The 19673-nt window shown below is 45.4% G+C and overlaps 2 protein-coding genes across 3 annotated transcripts; both read right to left on the bottom strand.

The window, feature by feature from the left end:
- Positions 1-22: 22 nt before the first annotated feature.
- Positions 23-5049, bottom strand: LOC123163202 (uncharacterized). The gene is made up of 7 exons (XM_044580947.1): positions 4619-5049; positions 2493-3991; positions 2142-2399; positions 1682-1762; positions 931-1087; positions 415-848; positions 23-222 (listed from the first exon to the last, which is right to left on the bottom strand). Exons 2-7 carry the CDS (start codon positions 3645-3647, stop codon positions 166-168), a joined length of 2142 nt encoding a protein of 713 aa, XP_044436882.1. The 5' UTR covers positions 3648-3991; positions 4619-5049; the 3' UTR covers positions 23-165.
- A 1644-nt stretch (positions 5050-6693) lies between these two features.
- LOC123156423 (pyruvate dehydrogenase E1 component subunit beta-1, mitochondrial) lies at positions 6694-13706 on the bottom strand. Of its 2 annotated transcripts, XM_044574558.1 has the most exons (14): positions 13452-13705; positions 13288-13362; positions 12591-12671; positions 12481-12507; positions 12317-12379; positions 12120-12206; positions 10942-11067; positions 10383-10516; positions 10229-10301; positions 10058-10123; positions 8526-8564; positions 8291-8415; positions 8099-8213; positions 6694-6981 (listed from the first exon to the last, which is right to left on the bottom strand). In XM_044574558.1, exons 1-14 carry the CDS (start codon positions 13479-13481, stop codon positions 6913-6915), a joined length of 1110 nt encoding a protein of 369 aa, XP_044430493.1. In that variant the 5' UTR covers positions 13482-13705; the 3' UTR covers positions 6694-6912. The 2 variants fall into 2 exon arrangements, with proteins under 2 accessions (XP_044430493.1, XP_044430492.1); XM_044574557.1 differs by having other exon boundaries at positions 10058-10301; positions 13452-13706.
- Positions 13707-19673: the final 5967 nt, after the last annotated feature.

Genomic DNA, 19673 nt, shown 5'->3' with positions numbered 1-19673 from the left:
GCAGAAGCAGAAATACAGAAAGTGACAACTAAAATGAGGCATTTTATTGGAAGATAAACCTGTACATTTTGGGGACTGGTGGCAAATTAGTGGAATAAATATGTACAGAGTTTTCGTTTTATCAGTGCCGCAGCACAGGCTATACATGACAGCGAAAGCAATTTTTCAGTTGCTTATGTCGAAGTACTTGGGATCAGCAGGGAAATCATGTTCCACCTTCAGCTGCAACAGAAATGGAATCACCAGATTAAATCCTCGAATTTAGCCGATCAACCAACAAGAGAGCAATTATTTATGCATAAGCTGAACGACAAACTTTAGCATAGGTCTTCTAAATTGCAAGCTGACGCTCGAAAAAAGAAAACCTGGAAGAAAGCTATCACTAGAGAACTTTCAAGATATTAGGATGGTTACCTCGCCCTCATCTGCATCCGAGTGCCTCTGAGGAAATACAACTCTAAGATCGTTGTAGAGATAGAATCTCCTATCCTCAGTCACCGTATTGCCGCTGTGCGGTACAGATGATGGATCGGATTTGCAACGTAGCATAGATTTTGAGGATTTCTTGGAGGCGGAGCAGAGAAACCGCAGGTGCAAAGCATAGCGGAGCACGCCTCCACCTGAACTGTCGTTGATCCTGGAAGACGCACAACATGATTTCTTCGCACCTGAGTGCACGTTGTCCATCTGACAGCAACAATCATCAGAATCAGTATTATTTTGCTTATTCCCAATAGAATTGGGTTTATCTGATTCCTTCATGTCAGTGCCCGATGAGTAACATTTTGTGTTTGCGTGTCTCTTTTCTGATTCATCAGTTGAGTTGCACGTCCGCCCCTGCCCGCAGTCTGCGAAGACAAAGAAACAATCAGAGACTCAACATATATAATTTGGATTCAACTCTTGTTATCAGGCTATCAGCTCCATTACATTCCAAGCATAGAGTTCCTCCTTGTGCAAGTTCACTTCCACATGAGACACACTGAGCTTTCGGGCCAACATTTGTGTCACTGGTCTTGCTTTCTTCTTTCACTATATTAGAGGGAGAAACAGTGGGAGACAGAGTGACCTTTTGCCGCATGAACGTCTGTCTCATTATACACAAGGGAAATAAGATGAGAAGGGATAGAGAAAACAAAAGGTGGTTAATGTGATTATATAGACACTAATCCTATGGAAAAAAGGAAAATATTTCTCCATGCATGCCATGGTACTTTTTAAGTTAAGGCATGCACTAAATGATGAATTACCTGTTCTGTGTCCTGATCTCAAACTTAGGCAACCCGCTTAGTTTTTTGTAGGGGAACAGGAAGAGAGAGAGATTACTCAGGACGTTGTCCATACAGATAACATGGTCAAAACCAGGTGGAACACTTGCTAAACAGAAAAAGTCTCCATGTAATCTAGCACGGCTGCCGTATTCCTCTCTCTTTCAATCTTCCTCGCTTCCTTAGGCAACCCGGTTAGTTATAGATATAGTGAGTATATGAGGACACACTATGCGCATGATTAGGTGTAAGGCTAAAGCTAAGGGCAAAAGTTATAGCTTGGAAATTGCAACTTGCAAGCAAGGAAGGACTAGATATAAAGCACATTTGTGTTTTGGCGCAATATCAGAATAATCTTTGGTTTTCTTCAATATATGAAGGATAAGCAGTCAACTTGTCATAATATTGTGTACCTTGGTTCCAGACGGCATGTCAGTTAAGTCGTAGTTGCAGAAGAATGTATGGAGTGGGGTCTTCTCAGGGTTGCTCACAACCTGATGAGGCAATTGTTTAACTCAAGATGGGAACACACAGAACAACTCAATACAATTTCAAATAGTAGCTTAAATATGCATAGAAATACACCAAGTGCTGTGAGAAAAGGAAACCTAGCCATCACAAGTGATATTTGGTTTGGCACATTGAAACAGGTCTAGAAAGTATACAGAGTTGTGTTTTCTGTTGAAGAAAAGGCAGACAATTCAACATGACTTGTCAAATGCGATATAAAGGAAACACGACGCTTATTTTGGAACAGAGTGTAAAGCATAACTAGATAGAGAAGATGGAGTGGTTAATATAGACAAAGTATTTGCAAAACAAAATGCACAAGAACAAATATCATCATGAGGTAAGGGTCAAGCAATTTAGTACCAGTTGTATGCGCCCCTTAGCAGGGATGCGTAAGCGACTCTTTGCTGATCTTGAATTATTGTTACTAAGGCTTCTTTGGAGTTTTGGGCTATTGCTGTTGGTTGCACTTGTGGACAATCTACCAGCAAGATCAATAGAAGAATAATACAACAAGGAGCTATCCTCGTCGATGCTTGCGACTGCAAATGGAAGTTTCTGAGTTGGGGGAGAGAAGCTACCGCCAACAATATTCAGGACAGCTAAGAAACCATCAATTGTCTGCATCCACAGAGAATTAAGGAATGAAATTCAACAGTCAATACCCTCGAATTGTAGTATATACTAGATCATGAACAGAAAGAAATATTAGACCTGATTATCTTTTCCATAAGAAAGTCGACCAGACAAAAGGGATTCCTCAAAGGAGACAACTAGTGACCTCCTTGCAGGGAGACTCAAACTCCGTCCATAACCAACTCGCGGAAACGTAGGTGAAGATTCAGAACCCCAGTTTTGATATCTTCTACATGAACTTCCTTTAGGGGTCATAGTATCATATTCATCATGTAATCTGTTAGTTTCCTCTAACACATCTAGCATCCCAATTCCATCAAATCCTCCCTGTTCCTTCAAATCTACGAAATCATTTTCAATATCTTTCATTACATGCCTTGGAGATTCTGTAGTCTTGACTTTATGAATACGTCTAGGGCTGAGAGGAGACAGTGAGAGCGGAGAGTGTGCTAATTTTGCACTGGCAGCTAGATGATCATAATAGGATAACGACTCCTTGTTCCCAAGTAAAGGGCCATCAGTGAAGTGAATAGAATTAATCCTATTGACATCAAATTCTGAAGTCCAATTGGACCATCTAGGGGTCGGACATGCCTGTGACTCAAAAGAACTGAGGCTTCCAGTGTTTACCATTTTATTATCTTGTAAGCCAGAACTGTAGAGTTTCTTACTTGGCTCGGAATGCTGAAATCTAGCATCACCAGAAGCAATATTCAGTAAATTACCATGGAACTTTCTAGAGAGCACATTTTTCAATGGAGACAGCAGTCCTTTCCTTGCCTGAAGTTCATCCTGATCACATGGTGAACCAAAATTATGACTGGCCACAGATGGACAGATTGTATCCAGTTCTGCTGTATCAGGACCTCCAATACAGTTTGATTCAAAGCCCACAACCCTCGTTATGGGCCTACGGACAGCAGGCTGCAATTTATGAGAAGATCTAGAATTTGCATCTCTAAAATCATCAATTCTTAATCCTTGGAAGTCGGTGAGTCCATCAAACGCATGGCTGTCTCTAAAATATCTGTTTGATTCATCCGGGGAATCTGATGCAGTCTGTCTACTGAAATTGCCAATCGATCGATATGAAGCCTTGCCATTTGAGCTTTCTCGAGGAAGCCCATCCAAATCGCAGGCACCAACACCATTGGTACGAGAGGGGCTTGACACAGGTGTCCTCGATCCTGTAGAAACATCCTCCCTGACTGAAGAAACTTGGGGTAAACCCATCGCAACCAATCTCTGATACTCAGCGAGAAGGAAGACCCCCAATCTGTAATCGCTCCTGCAGTACACCTATCCAGTTCCTTTCAACGGCCCTCTCAGTATCTTGCCATTTCAGTGTCCAAATCGATGGACTAGACAAATCACCAATTGAAACCAATCACCACCGGAAGGGCAGAACCACACTGGCATTTCCGATTCAGACCCATTGGAAGCAAGGTTACCATCTTGCCACTACTAATCATGCCCCACTGGCTACCACAACTGGAGATGACACAAAACTTGGAGCCTGAGCAAGCAACCAGGGACCTAGCCAAGGATGAACCATGCAAGGAGATCACGTCACAGCCCTGCAGAAATGAATTGAAGAACATTGATTCAGCAAACTGATGAGCAGACAAAGGCTCAATTGATCCTATCACTCGGCTACACCCATGAATACAAGTAAAATTAATCCCACTACATGACCAAGAGAAGCTCAATTGCTACTAACTATTCTTACACCCATCACATGACTAAACCCATGAATAGAAGGAGTTGGATTAATCCCACTACATGATGAAGAGAAGCTCAATCAATACTGCGTGCTACGGTTACTATATTTAGCTCAGGAGAAACAAACTTGTCAGTTTCTATATCTTCCGCCTGATGCATAGAAATAGCAAGTTCCCAACCAATGATTGCACATCCAACCCAATGCTATCTACTCCACTCCCATACTGCCCAGACCAGGCACAAATGAAGGCATGGTCAGTTAATCCCTGAACAAACGGACATGCATGGACTAAACCTCAAAACTACCGAAATCGGGAGCACGGCAGCAGCCAAATTCGAGGAAATGAGAGGCCCAAATTTGGGGACGGATTGCGGAACCGTCACCGATCGAAACGAAGAACCAAATTCCCCACCGATAAACGGGCAGAGCCCACCAGAGCAACGGGAATCGCAGCAATACAAAGCCGGGGATAAAGGTTTACCTGCCTATCCATCCATGGAGCCAAATGGATTAATCAACAGCGGCACGGCCCGTGCCGCCGAATCGAATCGAGGTCCTCCGAGATTGAGGGCCGCCTCGATCCGACCACCCGGAACCAGCCCGCCCGAGGAGAATCCGCACCTCAATCGCGCCGGCCGATTTCCGCCGGGCTCTCGACGTCCACCTCCGCCGGACCTTCTCCTCTCTTGCGTTCTCCTCTGGCTGCTCTTCTTCGCTCCCCTCTATCGCTTGCTGCTCCAATGGTGGGTATATAATTCCGCAAGCAACTAACCAGGGGTCCTTGATTAGGCGCCAGAAATGATGATATTTTCTAGAGGGGAAACGCTGGGTTGGGTTGGGTTAGTACTAGCAGCGGCAGCGGCATCTGGATGTTTCCAATCAGCTCGGCTGTTTTGGTTTCGCTTTTGTTCTCGTTCGGTTGCCTTTTTTTTCTTTCCGATTCCGAGTGGATAAAATAAATAAAATGTTCTCGCGCCTCGTTTTGTGGTTTCTGTTTTTAACATCCAGGCCCCTCACGTCTCGCAGATTCGGTTTTCTGAGAGTCTGATGTGGCCGTTGAGCGGTGGTGGTTAATGTACCGACTTGTGTAACAAATTCTGTTGCTGCCCATAGGACATTTATTTCTTTCGCAAAATACCTACATCTATTATAAAAGCTAATTAATGAAAAGTACAAAGCACATCCAACATAACAAAAATTACATCGAGGTGCCTAGATAGCTGAACGACCACTACTGCAGTCAAAATGAGCCACCGACGTGTCATTTGTCGCAGCTCCCATACTGGACCCATCCTAGACTTATCGATGACAGTTGAAAAGTTTTCATGAAGTTGCCTCTAAGGACCAGCACCATGTAAACCATAGTCGCCCTTGTTAAACCCTTGAGTCAATCTGAAGTGCCTGCACGCACGCGCGAGAAATCATAACATCAGCTTCCTAAGGAGACGGTAGGAGCCTATACCGAAGCTTCGTCAACTTCGTTAAGATGGATGATTTCGAGGAGGATCAAAAAACCCCACAAAAAAGATATGAATCTTTTCAGGGGCCTGTTTGTAATTTCACGGAAGAAAATGGAGACTGGATTCAAAACTGTGGACTGGACCTACTACTGCTTGGGCGGCTAAGATCCGTTCCACTTTGGTATCAAATCTAAGACCGGGCAGACTGAGAACCTGGTCCATTTCTTCCCAATGACACTCCCTGTCCATGATGCATCATCTTTCTCCCGCTTCCATCTTTTTTCCTTCCCTCGGAGTAGCTTTGTGATACCTGAGCGATGGACTATTCGTAGGATGATGTAAGAATCTTTTACAGTACTGTACAATAGAAGGCTAAATGGATCAGAGTAATGTTGACCACGACAGAAGATGTCATTTGAGACTTAATCGTGGCACAGGACCGTCCAGTAGCGGCAACAGCAGCAAAAGGCGATGTGGATTAGGGACGAGAGAGAGCGGGCCTGATCCACAGCACCACACACCAATGATGGGCTAGCAGGAATGATATTATCTACAGATTAGACAAAGCAACGGTCGATCGCTATCTCATACGTGTGCCACACCACAATCCGCTAGTTTCCAGCATAAGAATCATGGTCCATGATGAGGCAAGTTGCTCCACATGTGGTCGAGCTTTTCTTTGGGTCCGATTCCACCTGTTGCTTTCCGCGTATATACTATAGCTGGCAGAACCTTGGAGACTGCCTCGCCATCGCCCTGTAGAATCAGCTTCTCAGCCCTTTCTAGGCGTCTGCCACACGTAACACTGTCAGGCACAAGTACTGTACGCGTGTGACGGTGTGAGTTCACCAGCATCGCTCCACTCCGGGAAACATTTCAAAGTTTCAGTTCTCTCTGCGATACTGATCACACGAACAGATCAGCCCAAGTCAGCAAAATCGTGTACTGGTACCTGACCGTCTGTAATTCAGTTACATACTCCCTCCGTCCCAAAATAAGGGTCTTAACTTTGTACTAGCTCTAGTACAAAGTTGTATTAACCTTGAGACACTTATTTTGGAACGGAGGGAGTACATGTTATTTATACATCCCTCAGTGATGTAAACCTCCAGAGGTTGCATGATTCAAATGTATAGGGATGAACCATGAACTAAATGCAGTCATCCGACTGCCGCCGACAGATAGGAATCAACAATGCATGCAGATCTACAAAATTAGCTCACACGAGTTGGGGGATACAATTATGCGATTCGGTACATCTTTTCTGGACAAGGAAGGAAGAAGAAGGCCGAGAAACAAAACTTGCATTTGTGCTTTAGGCGTTTGCCGCCATGGATGATGATCTGTAGCAAGCTCGCTTTGCTGCACGGACGATGTCCTCAACCTGCAAGCATGCCCAAAACGTTAGTGAGGCGAGGATAAGAAATAAATTATCCCTGCATGATCCTGCTTTCTCCTAATATGACTAGGTGAATACTGATACTTCAACCTACGTCTAATATCACCATCTACTTCCAAGATGATTGGCTGAACCGGCAGAGTAAATTTTCCCTGAACAATTCAAAATCATGCATATGTAAGCCACCTTTCCTATGCGGCTCTGCCTACTCATCTCCCAAGAAACATTTGAAGAATCGGCTCCCCATGTCCAACATAATCTCGTAAGCTAAATCCTAGCAGTCTAAAGAGTGATGATGTATGCCTACAGAGATTAAAAATATGGGTGGAGGATCCTATCGCTGAAACATATTAACTGTCTAATGCCCAACCTTCAAATTTTCCAAGCTATCAGTAACTACGCTGGTGACAGATACTCTGTCTACAAAAGAAATTGTTGTGTTTCATTACTGCAGTCTCATTCATTACCCACTAGGAAAATTCCCAGCTCAACAGGGCGCAAGTCTTCATATTTTACGAGCTACTCCCTCCGTCCTAAAATAAGTGTCTCAACTTTGTACTAACTTTAGTACAAAGTTATGCTAGAGTTGAGACACTTATTTTGTGACGGAGGGGGTATTAGCAAACTAGGTTCCTGGTTTCCTGTCAGACACACTGCCCCCCCAAAACAAAAACTATTTCCTCACTGATGCCCCACTAGGCAAGTACCGGCTTAACAGTACATATGATTCACTAAATTCCTAATAACAATGGAGCACGCTGACAATGAAAAAGTATGAAACCAACACAAGGCAGTCCAAATATGAAAATAAAAGCATCAATATCCCCTACTTTCAGAAAATATTGCATGGTAGCCAATCAATAATACTGGCTACAGATAAAGGTTGCGCGGTAGCCAACCAATTATACTGGCTATAGATAAAGATTCCATGGTAGATGGATGAAGGCAAGAAATTAAAAATCATGGTAAAACTGTGCTATTTCCAGTACTACTCATGAAAAATGCTTTGCCATTATCGATTAGGCGAACTTTCTCAATAATATCTAAAAAAAATGGGACCCAATGGTTTGGGATCAATGTAAAAGAAGCAGCAAGTGCAGACCTGTGGAACTGCCAATCTTTCAAGGTTTGCCGCATAGGGCATCGGTACATCAGCTCCGGCAATCCTCTCAACTGGTGCATCAAGATACTCAAAGCTGTCCTCCACTACGGACATGCTGCAATGAAGATACATCTGAGAACCCAACACCCAAGCATAGGAGAGAGAGAGAGAGAGAGAGAAAGAGAGAGAAACCATATTTCAGCACCAACACCATGTTGTGGAAAGCCTTCTTCAACGGTAACCAATCTGTTGGTTTTCCTAACGGATGCATTGATAGCAGCTCTATCCAATGGTCTAATTGACCGAAGGTTGATCACCTGTTAACAGATATTATAGTGGATAATAAGAAAATACTGATGGATGTAGTTAAAAAAGAACGTTGGTCACATAACTGTACTACATAATATGTTTTGCGAAAAGTAACTACCTCAGCACTGATTCCCTCCTTGGACAGTATCTCTGCAGCCTGAAAATGACTGAGCATGAGAATGTAACCAGAACAATAGGTCAAGTATTTTATGTACAGTGGGGAAAAAAATCATTGATGCTACTATGCTAGTAATTAAACAAATGCACTCACGTAAGTAAATCATCTCAAACAGAATCAATTTCTCAAAATGTCATCTCACTATGGCTGGCCCAATTTTGAACTTCTCTAAATTTGGACATTGAGACAATTATTAGAAGGGGGTAGCCCATACAATTCAACACACGTTTGATTAGCTCTTTGGCTCAACAGGCCGTGCACCACTAACACGCCAATTATGCGTACAGCCTTGACCATATACATGGGCTGTACGTGTACTATACTACGTATAGTCTAACATGCAGGACCTTCTTTTTCAGCGCCATCACACCAGGCCCTGAGGCATAGCACCTTATCATCAAGATCATAGATGCCCTGAGTTCATAGCAGTCTATGCTCTAACGTGGAATATGGTGAAGCAGAATCAGCAGGAGGTTAGTGCTGAAGAACTCAGGGTTGAGCTGCATGGTCTTAGCAGCACTATTGTTGGCACTGAGCTACAGCATTTATGACTATACAATTCATTTAATTAATGCACTGATTCATGTCAAGACAGATTTTGCTGATTTAATGAATGCTACTTCATGTGAAGGCTGGTCTTCTTTCTTTTATGCGATTATGTGGCATGAATGTGTTAATTTCGAATCATGACATATCGTAGGATTCTCAGAACTGAAGATCATGAAGATTGAATCCTGAATTGTTTTGACACTATAGGCAAGATCATCTTGAATTTAATTCTTATCATTCACTTCATGTAGACATACAAGACGTGTAGGTCCTGAATGTCACAACTGCATTCAGTAGTCACTTAGATATTATTCAAACTCTGGAATCCCCAGCTTTCTCAAAACTCGTTAAAAGAATTAACTTGGTCAGAAGTCACCCCTCTAGAGCAACTTGATTATTCCAAGAACTGACAAAAGTGAAACCAAATGACCTTAATTTTGTGTGCTTGCTGTTATTGGCTGGACTGAGACTGCAGCAAAGCGCCAATTGTTATTTCTTAAGGTGGAAGTAATGTTGGCCCTGTGTCATTTTCCTGTTGAAGCCTGGGCTGAAATAGTACCCCGGGCAGGCGGGCACACACCACTAATATCGCACGGAAGTCTTATACCTCAGTCTATCACAAAAGTTTCTGCATGATCCGAACCCAAAGGTAATATGAAAGGGACCACTGGGGACAATTTTGCAGGGGTTCAGGGTGAACAAGTCTTTCACAGTCAAGGTGACACTATATTACACAACCAACCATTCTTTGCATAAAAGAAGTATCTAGTTAATGAACAAACCATTAGCTGCTAATAGTACTATTACGTTATTTGGTCAAATTTCACTAACGAATTTAAAACAAGAAGGCCTAATGGACAACACAAGTAAACACAGCTATTAGCGACTTCTTCCGTTTACTTAAAAGTACTGTAGTAACACACCTGAAGAGCATACCCAACCATCTTAGAGAATGCAGTAATTGTAACATCTTTTCCTTCCCGTTCTATCTGCAGATCAAAAAACAAGGTGAAACCAAAAAAAAAAGCTCTTACTGGCAATCCATACAAAAAATCTGACAGAACTAAACTCTTCCCGACCACTAAAGAACATACCTTAGCTTTGCCAATTGGGACACTGAAGCTAGAATCAAGTACTTCAGCCTTAATAGGAAACGATTCACCATAGCTGTAGAGAAGAATACATGATTCGCTGAAATGACAACTTGAATGTAGAGAATGTAACTAAGTAGGACAAGATATTACATACAGTAGTTCATTTTCCAGGAAAACAACAGGGTCTGGATCCCTGATTGCTGCTTTTAGCAAGCCTCGAGCATCTTCTGCAGAATAGGGAGTTAGGACCTTCAATCCTGGAACATGGGCATACCATGCTGCATAGCACTGCATACGAAGTCAATTAGTACCGAAGTAAATTAGACTACTAGGGTTCCACTACTTGGATAAATAGATAAAAAAATGTTAAATAAAAAACGATCCAAAGATGCTATGCATCTTACGATCATGAAGAGCCAGAAGCACACTAAAGTTTACACCTCTTGCAATTCAATGCATTTATTGATAGTGAGATGAATAAGTCATATTCTGACAGTTTTGGCTTTCATTCTACTACCAACCGAAGAAATGGAGTAAGAATGACGAACAACACATGGATAGGTAGAGGTAAGTTTAGTGCTATAGGGTTTTGCCATGCTCCCTTCAAAACGTGTGCTCCTCTGTACATACTGTTCATCTCTCTTTGTCTATATGAGAAGGCAGTTTTCATGGATTTCTCAAAGAAAATAGGTAGAGATAAGCTTTAGTCAAACCTGCGAGTGTTGAGCACCAACTCCAGCAGCTGCCCCATTTGGTCCTCGAAAAACAATAGGAACGGATATCTGACCAGCTGACATGTAGTTTGATTTGGCAGCTGAATTGATGATGTGATCAATTGCCTGGATGTGCAAAACAGTGCTATTAGGCAAAAACTTTGACTAATGCAATACACAGTTGTTGTATGTAGACATATTCGGCAAGATTTATATACAGAATAAATGAAAGTAAATTTATGGACAGAGTTATGTACAAACGGAATACAAACTGAGTGCAACAAGAAAGGCATACTAGCAGCCGTATGCGATTAATATGTAATTATGGGGATCAAAGTTTTGTCCGTTAAGAGAGACCTGAAGGATTGGAGTATCGACTAAGGGCTAGCTATGGACAGGGGTGCGTGGAAGCTTGCTATCCATGTGCCAGAGCCATGAGTTGGTTGCGAGATCTTATGGGTTTCACCTCTAGCCTACCCCAACTTGTTTGGGACTAAAGGCTTTGTTGTTGTTGTTGTTGTTATGGGGATCAAAGTTTTAATCAAAAATAGTACTCCCTCCATCTCATAATGTAAGACGTTTTTTGACACTACACTAGTGTCAAAAAAGTCTTACATTATGGGACGTAGTGGTAGTAACTAATGGGTATCATTTCAATATCCAACCATTCCGACTAATATGTGAACATGCAGACAAGGAAGAACTATGTCTTAAAACAAAGTTCTCAAATGTCCAATAGGCAACATGCGAAACAAACTATGAGTAACAGATTTTTATTACTCTTGTACTTGCAGTTAAGCATAAACTATACTGTGGCCATCAAGTTCTGCATTCTGCTTAAACTACCAACAGGAAGTAAATGTAATCTTGATCATCAAATTTTCAGAAGGATGATACTGTTCCAATGAGTACTTTCCAATGTCAGTTTCTAGTAATCATATTTCTGTAGAAGAATAAAACAACAATTGAAAAGAATATTCCCATCCCCTTAAACACAGCATGATATAGAACAAATCAAGAGCAGACTACACCACCACTCATCACAAGGGAAAAATCAGCATGACCTACCATAATTTAAGCTGCTTAGAAAACTAACAGCGAAAAATACAATGCAGCCATATAATAAGGTTATTTGACAAACTGGCATTTTCAGGAATTTCGAAAATAAAATGACTGACCTGCATCGAGAAGTTAAATGTCATGAACTCTACTACAGGTCTAAGACCTTGGTAGGCAGCACCAACGCCAATGCCAGTAAAACCAGCCTGAACAGAACAATAGCATATTAGTACTGAAAACTCCAAAACTGATCACACAAATCTGACGGCTTATGAACAGACACCAATGATTACTTTTAAGGGTTCAAGTTTATAACCTCTGTGATTGGTGTATCGAGAACCCTGTCGGGACCATACTTGTCCAGCAAACCCTTTGTTATCTGCAAATAACATAAAGGATATAAATGCTAATAGTATTCACACAAATTCAGTTGCCACGAAGTAATGAAGAAATCATGAGTCTTGAGAAGAATTCACTAACCTTGTACGCACCTTGGTACTCTCCAACCTGCCACGTAAATGACAAGTATTAGAGAGCACAAAAAAAGGACACAAAATATATAACTTGTCTTCCAGGTGGTATCATGGTACCTCTTCTCCCATTAAGAAAACAGAAGGGTCGGCAGACATCTCCTCGTCAAGAGCGGAATTCAATGCTTCACGCACAGTCATCTAAAGAGCAAAAGAAGAGGAACTGCATAAATTTCCCACACAAAATCACAATGTAAGAAGAACATAAAATTACTTCTAGAGGCGAACACAACACTACAAAAATTCAACAAGCAAGCATATTAAAACAAAATAATAAGATACATGTTGGGTTCTTTCAATCTGGTGAAATCAGAACAACCTAAAATACCTCTACACCAGCTGTCCAGCAACCTGCTTAAGACAATACTGCTATGCATTTCTGAAAACAGTACCGTTCAATTCACTGAACCCACTGTCATCGCACAAAAGGTATGTCCTCCCACCTGGAGACGTGGACAACAAAAACGACTGATTCTCCTGAACGATCAGCCATTTCCAGAACTGAGCTGCACAAATCGAATAAGGTTCCATACAATCGACTCCCTTTACCGTTTAAAGCCCATGACTGACCAATATGCAACCACCCCTGCCACAGCCCACAGGATCAACCGTCTCGAAAAACTAACCCCACCTAGCTGTACCATTCACCACCCCAGAAAAAACAAACAAACAAATAGTAATAGATTAATCAATCACACCGACGACCGTGCGACGCCTCACAACACGAGCTAAGCTAGGGTTCCGGCAAAGCGCTCACCTCCTTCGGGGTCGCGGAGTAGCTCCTCGCCGCCGTTGCCGCCGGGCGGAGGGTCTGCATCAGTTGCCCCAGCACCTGAACCGATCGAAACACGCGCACGGATCAGAGACAAGGCCGACAGGCAAGGACGGAAGAAAAACATATTCTCAGAGGAGCGCACGTACGCATCCGGATCTCCTCGCGGCGCCCAGCATCGTCGACGCGATTGGCTACCGACGGGGGTGGGGATTGGGAGGGGAGATTTGTGCTCCGGGGAAGGTGGAGGAGGGGGAGTTGGGTCCGCCTTTTGTTTGTTTGGTGGGTTCGTGATGAGGATGGCGCCGTGTTGAGGCGGCGCGGGAGGGTGAGGGAGATGGATGGAGAGGACGCCGCCGAAATTGCCGCGCCGACTTGCATCCTGCGTTTATCTGCTCTCCTTGTTATATTTTGTCGAAAGGACATCGAGGAAGTTCGGTATTGAATGTATGGTGCTTCAATAATATAAGTGTACACAAATTATTGCCTGTAATTCCTCATTTTAATATAAGATGAAAGTAATAAATTACTGTATATATTAGCAACACCGATCCATGGTGTCGAATTTTTTTTTGAAACGAGGCAAAGATGTGCCATTTTCATTGATTAAGCAGAAGAGAGTTGTCCGGTTAATTAACGGAGACTCGGGCGAAAACCGTCACAATACGCCCATCGAAAGGGCACACCGGCCGACCTGGCACCGACAAGACCACACACACCGTCGAGGACAGGACACCATTGAGGTTGCCTGCAATGTCATCGTCATCACCTCTCCCAGAGCAGGTGACTCCGACTTAGCCGCTGACGACCCGTCAAGACCCCTCCGAACGAACGACACCCGAGGACCTCATCGGCCAGAGTCAAACAGTCGGCCAAGACGTCGAAGACCAGCAGCTCCGATTTTGTTGATGTGCTTCACGGGAGAAAGTTGCAAGCCTCGCACCGACCTAATCCATCGCAACCTCCGGAGAGCACGTCTGTTGAATCCGCCCTCATGGAGTCGTCGTTGCCGCAAGGGCCCCGCCACGTGCAGCTCCGATTTCTCTGTCACAGCGAGAAGCAAACATAGGCACACCCATTGGTGCACCGGACCGCTGACATCAGAAGGACCAGCCGCGACCCAGCTCCACGCGCCACCATCGTCGTTACCGCACAAGTCGCAACGACAACACCTCGCATCACCGGTTGGGCACCAGCCAACCTTGATGTCGTGCACGTCCAGCCCATGGAAAGCGCGAAGGGGAACAAGTATCCAAGACGACGCCCCCAAGGGGGGAAGCGACGCGGAAACGACGCCGTCGCCCGACCATTGGACATGGCCATAGGCTTTCACCCGAAGACGAACCCCGAAGGTGGACAAGGCCAGAGAGCTCCACGACGACCCTTCAGGAAGGAGAAACGATGCCCACGGGCGTCGCATTGTCGGCGTCGGCAGAAGCCACGCAGGCTATCACCCAGAGCACTGGCCTCCACACCCCCACGCAACCAGCCACTAACAGGGAGCCTGTAGCTGATCCGTAAATTCGCTGAACCGCACACCCCCGCTGTGACGCCCCAAGACCGACGCTCCAGATGCTGCCCAGTTATTTTGTTATCGCCATGTGTTTCTTTTGTGATTGCTCTTTTATTTTTGCATTGCATCATGTCATCATGCCAGCATGTCTTTTAATTTTTAAAACTCAACTAAATAAATTGTATGGATTTTTCGATCCATTTAAATCGAGGGAATTCACTTGTGATTTCTCTTTATAACATATTAAAGCCTCTCAATATTATTAGGGAGCTATAATAAAATTATTCCATTTATTTGGAATTAACCATAACCCACCTGCAAAATATCCCATGCTGTTGTTATCTCAATTCTTGGTCTCCAACTTTGCCCATAATTTTTTTCATAATTTTCCGGAGCTCCACCAAAAATCCGAACATTTTTGGACCTTCCCAACCCTCACTTCCTATTCAAATCATTTGAATTTAAATCAAATGAGTTTGGATTTAAATCTTTCAATCATGGCCTTTTCTATTTTCTCGGAACAAGCACATTTTTGTGAGTCCGGGAAAATTATCCCCATGCGCAAAATCTTTCCCTAACCCTCTCTTTCTTTTCCTCTCTCTATTTCTTTTCTGCTAGAAAATTAGAGGGAGAGAGAAGAGAGCCAGCCCAGGCCGGCCCATCCATCCCCACAGCCCATCTAATCCCTTTAACCCTAGCCCGATCCCCTTTATTCACTCTCTTCCTCCCCCTCGCTCCCTTTGAGCGCCGCCACGCACACGCAACGCCCTATCCCCATCTCCCCTCGCGCCGCCAGAACCCATCGCTCGAACCCCCTTCGCTCGATCCCCAACTCCCATCGATCATTCCCCCGCCTCGTCGTTCCTCAGCGCCTCACTACGACCCCGCATCGCTGGATCCCATCTCTTCCTTCCTCCTCGTCGCCACCAAACCGCCTCGACCTCACCACCGGCAGCAGCAGCTGCTGCTGCACCCTCTCGCCGATGCCGCGCCGGGCCTCCCGCGCCGCCACTGGAGGCCAACTCCGGCGCCCCCTGCCTCACGTCTCCCTCCTCGTGCCAGGGAGAGGAGCTCCCTCTTCCTCGCCGTCCTTCGGCTCGTCATCGCTCCGGCCTCTCCTTCCTCATGTTGCACCACCAGTGTCCTCAACCGCCAAGTCTCGCCGCCCGCTCCATCCCAATGCTCGTCGGAGAAACCCCTCCTCGCCGCCCCGTTGTGCTCCGGAGGTCAGGGCCGCCATGGACAAGCCCCTGCCGTCCCCGCGCCCTACTGCCTCCTAGAGTGTTGCGCCCTCGCCATTTGTCTTCAACCCTGTCCAGATCCGGCTTGTCCTCTGCCGCTGGTTTCGTGCACCTCCGCTGCCGATTGCATGGACGCCAAGATCCCCTTCGATTTGCCAAGACGCGGCAAACAGGATCGCCCAAGGACGCCTTCATGGATTTCGCCAAGTTCACCGGATGCCTAGTACGACTACAAGACCGTCAACACCAAGTACCCCTTCGGATCGCCAAGTTCATCTACCACGTGTACCACTACTGTCGCCCCGCAGATGTTGGATTTTTCAAGTACCTCTCCAAAAATGAACGTGAACGACTACTTCCACTACGGCCCGTGTACCACTACCGTCGACCCTCGAAGATTCCGTGGACGTCAAGTTCCTCGTCGTGACCCCGAACAACTACGAAACGTGTACCACTACTTCCACGACGTCCCGTGAACGCCTACTTCCTCTACACCGCTCCGAACTCGAACCGCTCCAAAATGCACGCTTCGAAGGTATAACCCCAAGACGACCGCCCGTGAACGAATGAATGTGTGTTGTATGAGATGCTCATGTTTGCACCGTGCCCGTTTGTCCTTGCAAGTTCCTCCTCGTTTGCCATGCCGTCGACCCGTGGGAACCCGGTAATCCGGGATCACCCCACCATCTTGCATGACTCGCTCACGTCACACTTCCTTTTGCATCGGTACCTCCATGAGTTATCGGGACCGGAATGTTGCCGTGGCACCATTTCTGTTTCACCGCCGTGGCACCTTTTTCCTTCCGCCATGGCGACAAATGCCTCGTATCATGCTCATGTTAACGTTTTCATAAAATTGCTTAAAACTTGCATATGTCATCCGCATCATGATAACAACATTTAAAATGTTTAAAATTGTGTTTGCTTTAAATTGCTAAATGACATATGAGGATTTTCTGGAATTGTTGTTTGTTGTTTTCGGCCTCATTTAAACTTGCCTAAATAGTTAGTTTACTTATGCTTCACCCCTTGCCATGTTAATTAACATTTAATAATTGTTGAGTATCTTAACCGAGAGTAAACTAAATAATTTGATGTGGTGTTTTGTTAATATGCAACTCATTGCAGATTGAGCTCCACTTAATTTGTAGTGTTGTTTGTTGCACTTTGCCATGCCATGCCTCATTAAACCGGACATGCATCATACTTGTTTGTGCATCATGACATGTTTATGCTTGTGTGTTTACCATATTGTTTGCTTCTTTCCGGTTTGCTTCTCTCGTTAGCTTCGGTTTCATTCCGGAGTTGTGAGGATACGTTCGACTACGTTCGTTTGTCTTCTTCATGGACTCGTTCTTCTTCCTTGCGGGATTTCAGGCAAGATGACCATTACCCTCGATATCACTTCTATCTTTGCTTGCTAGTTGCTTCGTTCTATCGCTATGATGCGCTACCTATCACTTGTTTACCATGCCTCCCATATTGTCATGTCAGCCTCTAACCTTTTTCACCCTTCCTAGCAAACCATCGCTTGGCTATGTTACCGCTTTGCTCAACCCCTCTTATAGCGCTGTTAGTTGCAGGTGAAGTTGAAGATTGCTTCATGATGGACAGGATTATGTTGGGATATCACAATATCTATTATATTATTAATGCATCTATATACTTGGTAAAGGATGGAAGACTCGGCCTTATGCCTGGTGTTTTGTTCCACTCTTGTCGCCCTAGTTTCCGTCATACCGGTGTTATCTTCCCGGATTTTGTGTTCCTTACGCGGTTGGGTGATTTATGGGACCCCCTTGACAGTTCGCTTTTAATAAAACTCCTCCAGCAAGGCCCAACCTTGGTTTTACCATTTGCCTATCTAAGCCTTTTTCCCTTGGGTTCTGCAGACTCAAGAGTCATCTTTATTTTACCCCCCGGGCCAGTGCTCGTTGTGAGTGTTGGTCCAACCTGTCAGCCGCCGGTGGCCACCAGGGGCAACTCTGGGCTGGCCTACCAGAAGTTTGGACAATCCGGTGTGCCCTGAGACCGAGATATGTGCAGCTCCTATCAGGATTTGTCGGCACATTTGTGCGGCTTTGCTGGTCTTGTTTTACCATCGTCGAAATGTCTTGTAAACCGGGATTCTGAGTCTGATCGGGTCTTCCTGGGAGAAGGTATATCCTTCGTTGATCGCGAGAGCTTATCATGGGCTAAGTTGGGACACCCCTGCAGGGTATAAACTTTCGAAAGCCGTGCCTGCGGTTATAGGCAGATGGGAATTTATTAATGTCCGGTTGTAGATAACTTGACACCAGATCCGATTTAAAACGCATCAACCGTGTGTGTAGCCGTGATGGTCTCTTCTCGGCGGAGTCCGGGAAGTGAACACGGTTTTGGGTTATGTTTGACGTAAGTAGGAGTTCATGATCACTTCTTGATCATTGCTAGCTTCACGATCGTTCCGCTTGCTCTCTTCTCGCTCTTATTTGCGTATGTTAGCCGCCATATATGCTTAGCCGCTGCTACAACCTCACCACTTTACCCCTTCCTACCCATAAGCTTAAATAGTCTTGATCTCGTGGGTTTTGAGATTGCTGAGTCCTCGTGACTCACCAGATACTACCAACTGTTGCAGGTGCCGATGATACCAGTGCAGGTGATGCAACTGAGCTCAGATGGGAGCTCAATGAAGACCTTTGTCGTTGCTATGTATCGTTTCATGTTGATCAGTAGTGGAGCCCAGTTGGGACGATCGGGGATCTAGCAGTTGGGTTATCTTCTTTTCTTTTGGCTTCGTCCGTAGTCGGACTATGTGTGTGTACTCTGAATGATGTATGAATTATATGTTCATTGTGTGAAGTGGCGATTGTAAGCCAACTCTTTATCCCATTCTTGTTCATTATATGGGATTGTGTGAAGATGACCCTTTTTGCGACAAAACCATAATGCGGTTATGCCTCTAAGTCGTGCTTCAACACGTGGGAGATATAGCCACATCATGGGTGTTATACCCGCCGCCGTGGCGGCGCCACCACCACACTAGAGCCATCCACCTCGCCGTCGGCAAATGCCGACGAGCCGAACCCGGCCAAGACGACCAGATCCAGCGACCCCCAGCTGCAGCATAGTCGCAAAGGCCACCCAAGGCCGACAGCAGCCGGCCCGCCCGCAGAGGATTCACCCAAGGCCGGAAGGGGGGCCGCCACCCCGCCCCGACGCCCCGACAGGAGCACTGGACCGCAGCCCAGGAGCCCGACGACGTTGTCACAATGGCTGCCACCCGCCGGAGATGCAACCTTGAAGATCCCGGCCACCGTAGCCTCCGTGGCACGCCGCCGAAGAGGAGCGAGCCTCCCTCCACCGCGTGAACAAGCCGGGACCGCCGCCCAACCGCCGCCTCACCGCGCCAGATCCACCAGCGGCCACGGGCGCCGGCGGAGCTGCGATGCCGAAGGAAAACCGGCCGCCGCCGATGGCGGCGGGGGAGGTGGGGCCGAGGGTTTCTAGGTTTGGGCACCCCGGTGCCGCTCGGGAGCGACACAGGAGCGAGAGAGGGCGCTATGAAGATTTCTTCTGTTCGATGATGATTGCATTTGGCACATGATTTCGAAATTAAACTCTAAACTAAAATT

This window comes from Triticum aestivum, chromosome 7B, assembly GCF_018294505.1.
Source record: "Triticum aestivum cultivar Chinese Spring chromosome 7B, IWGSC CS RefSeq v2.1, whole genome shotgun sequence".
NCBI classification, from domain to species: Eukaryota; Viridiplantae; Streptophyta; class Magnoliopsida; order Poales; family Poaceae; genus Triticum; species Triticum aestivum.
Note: the sequence above shows the minus strand (reverse complement) of the source record. Positions and strands in the feature narration are given on the sequence as shown.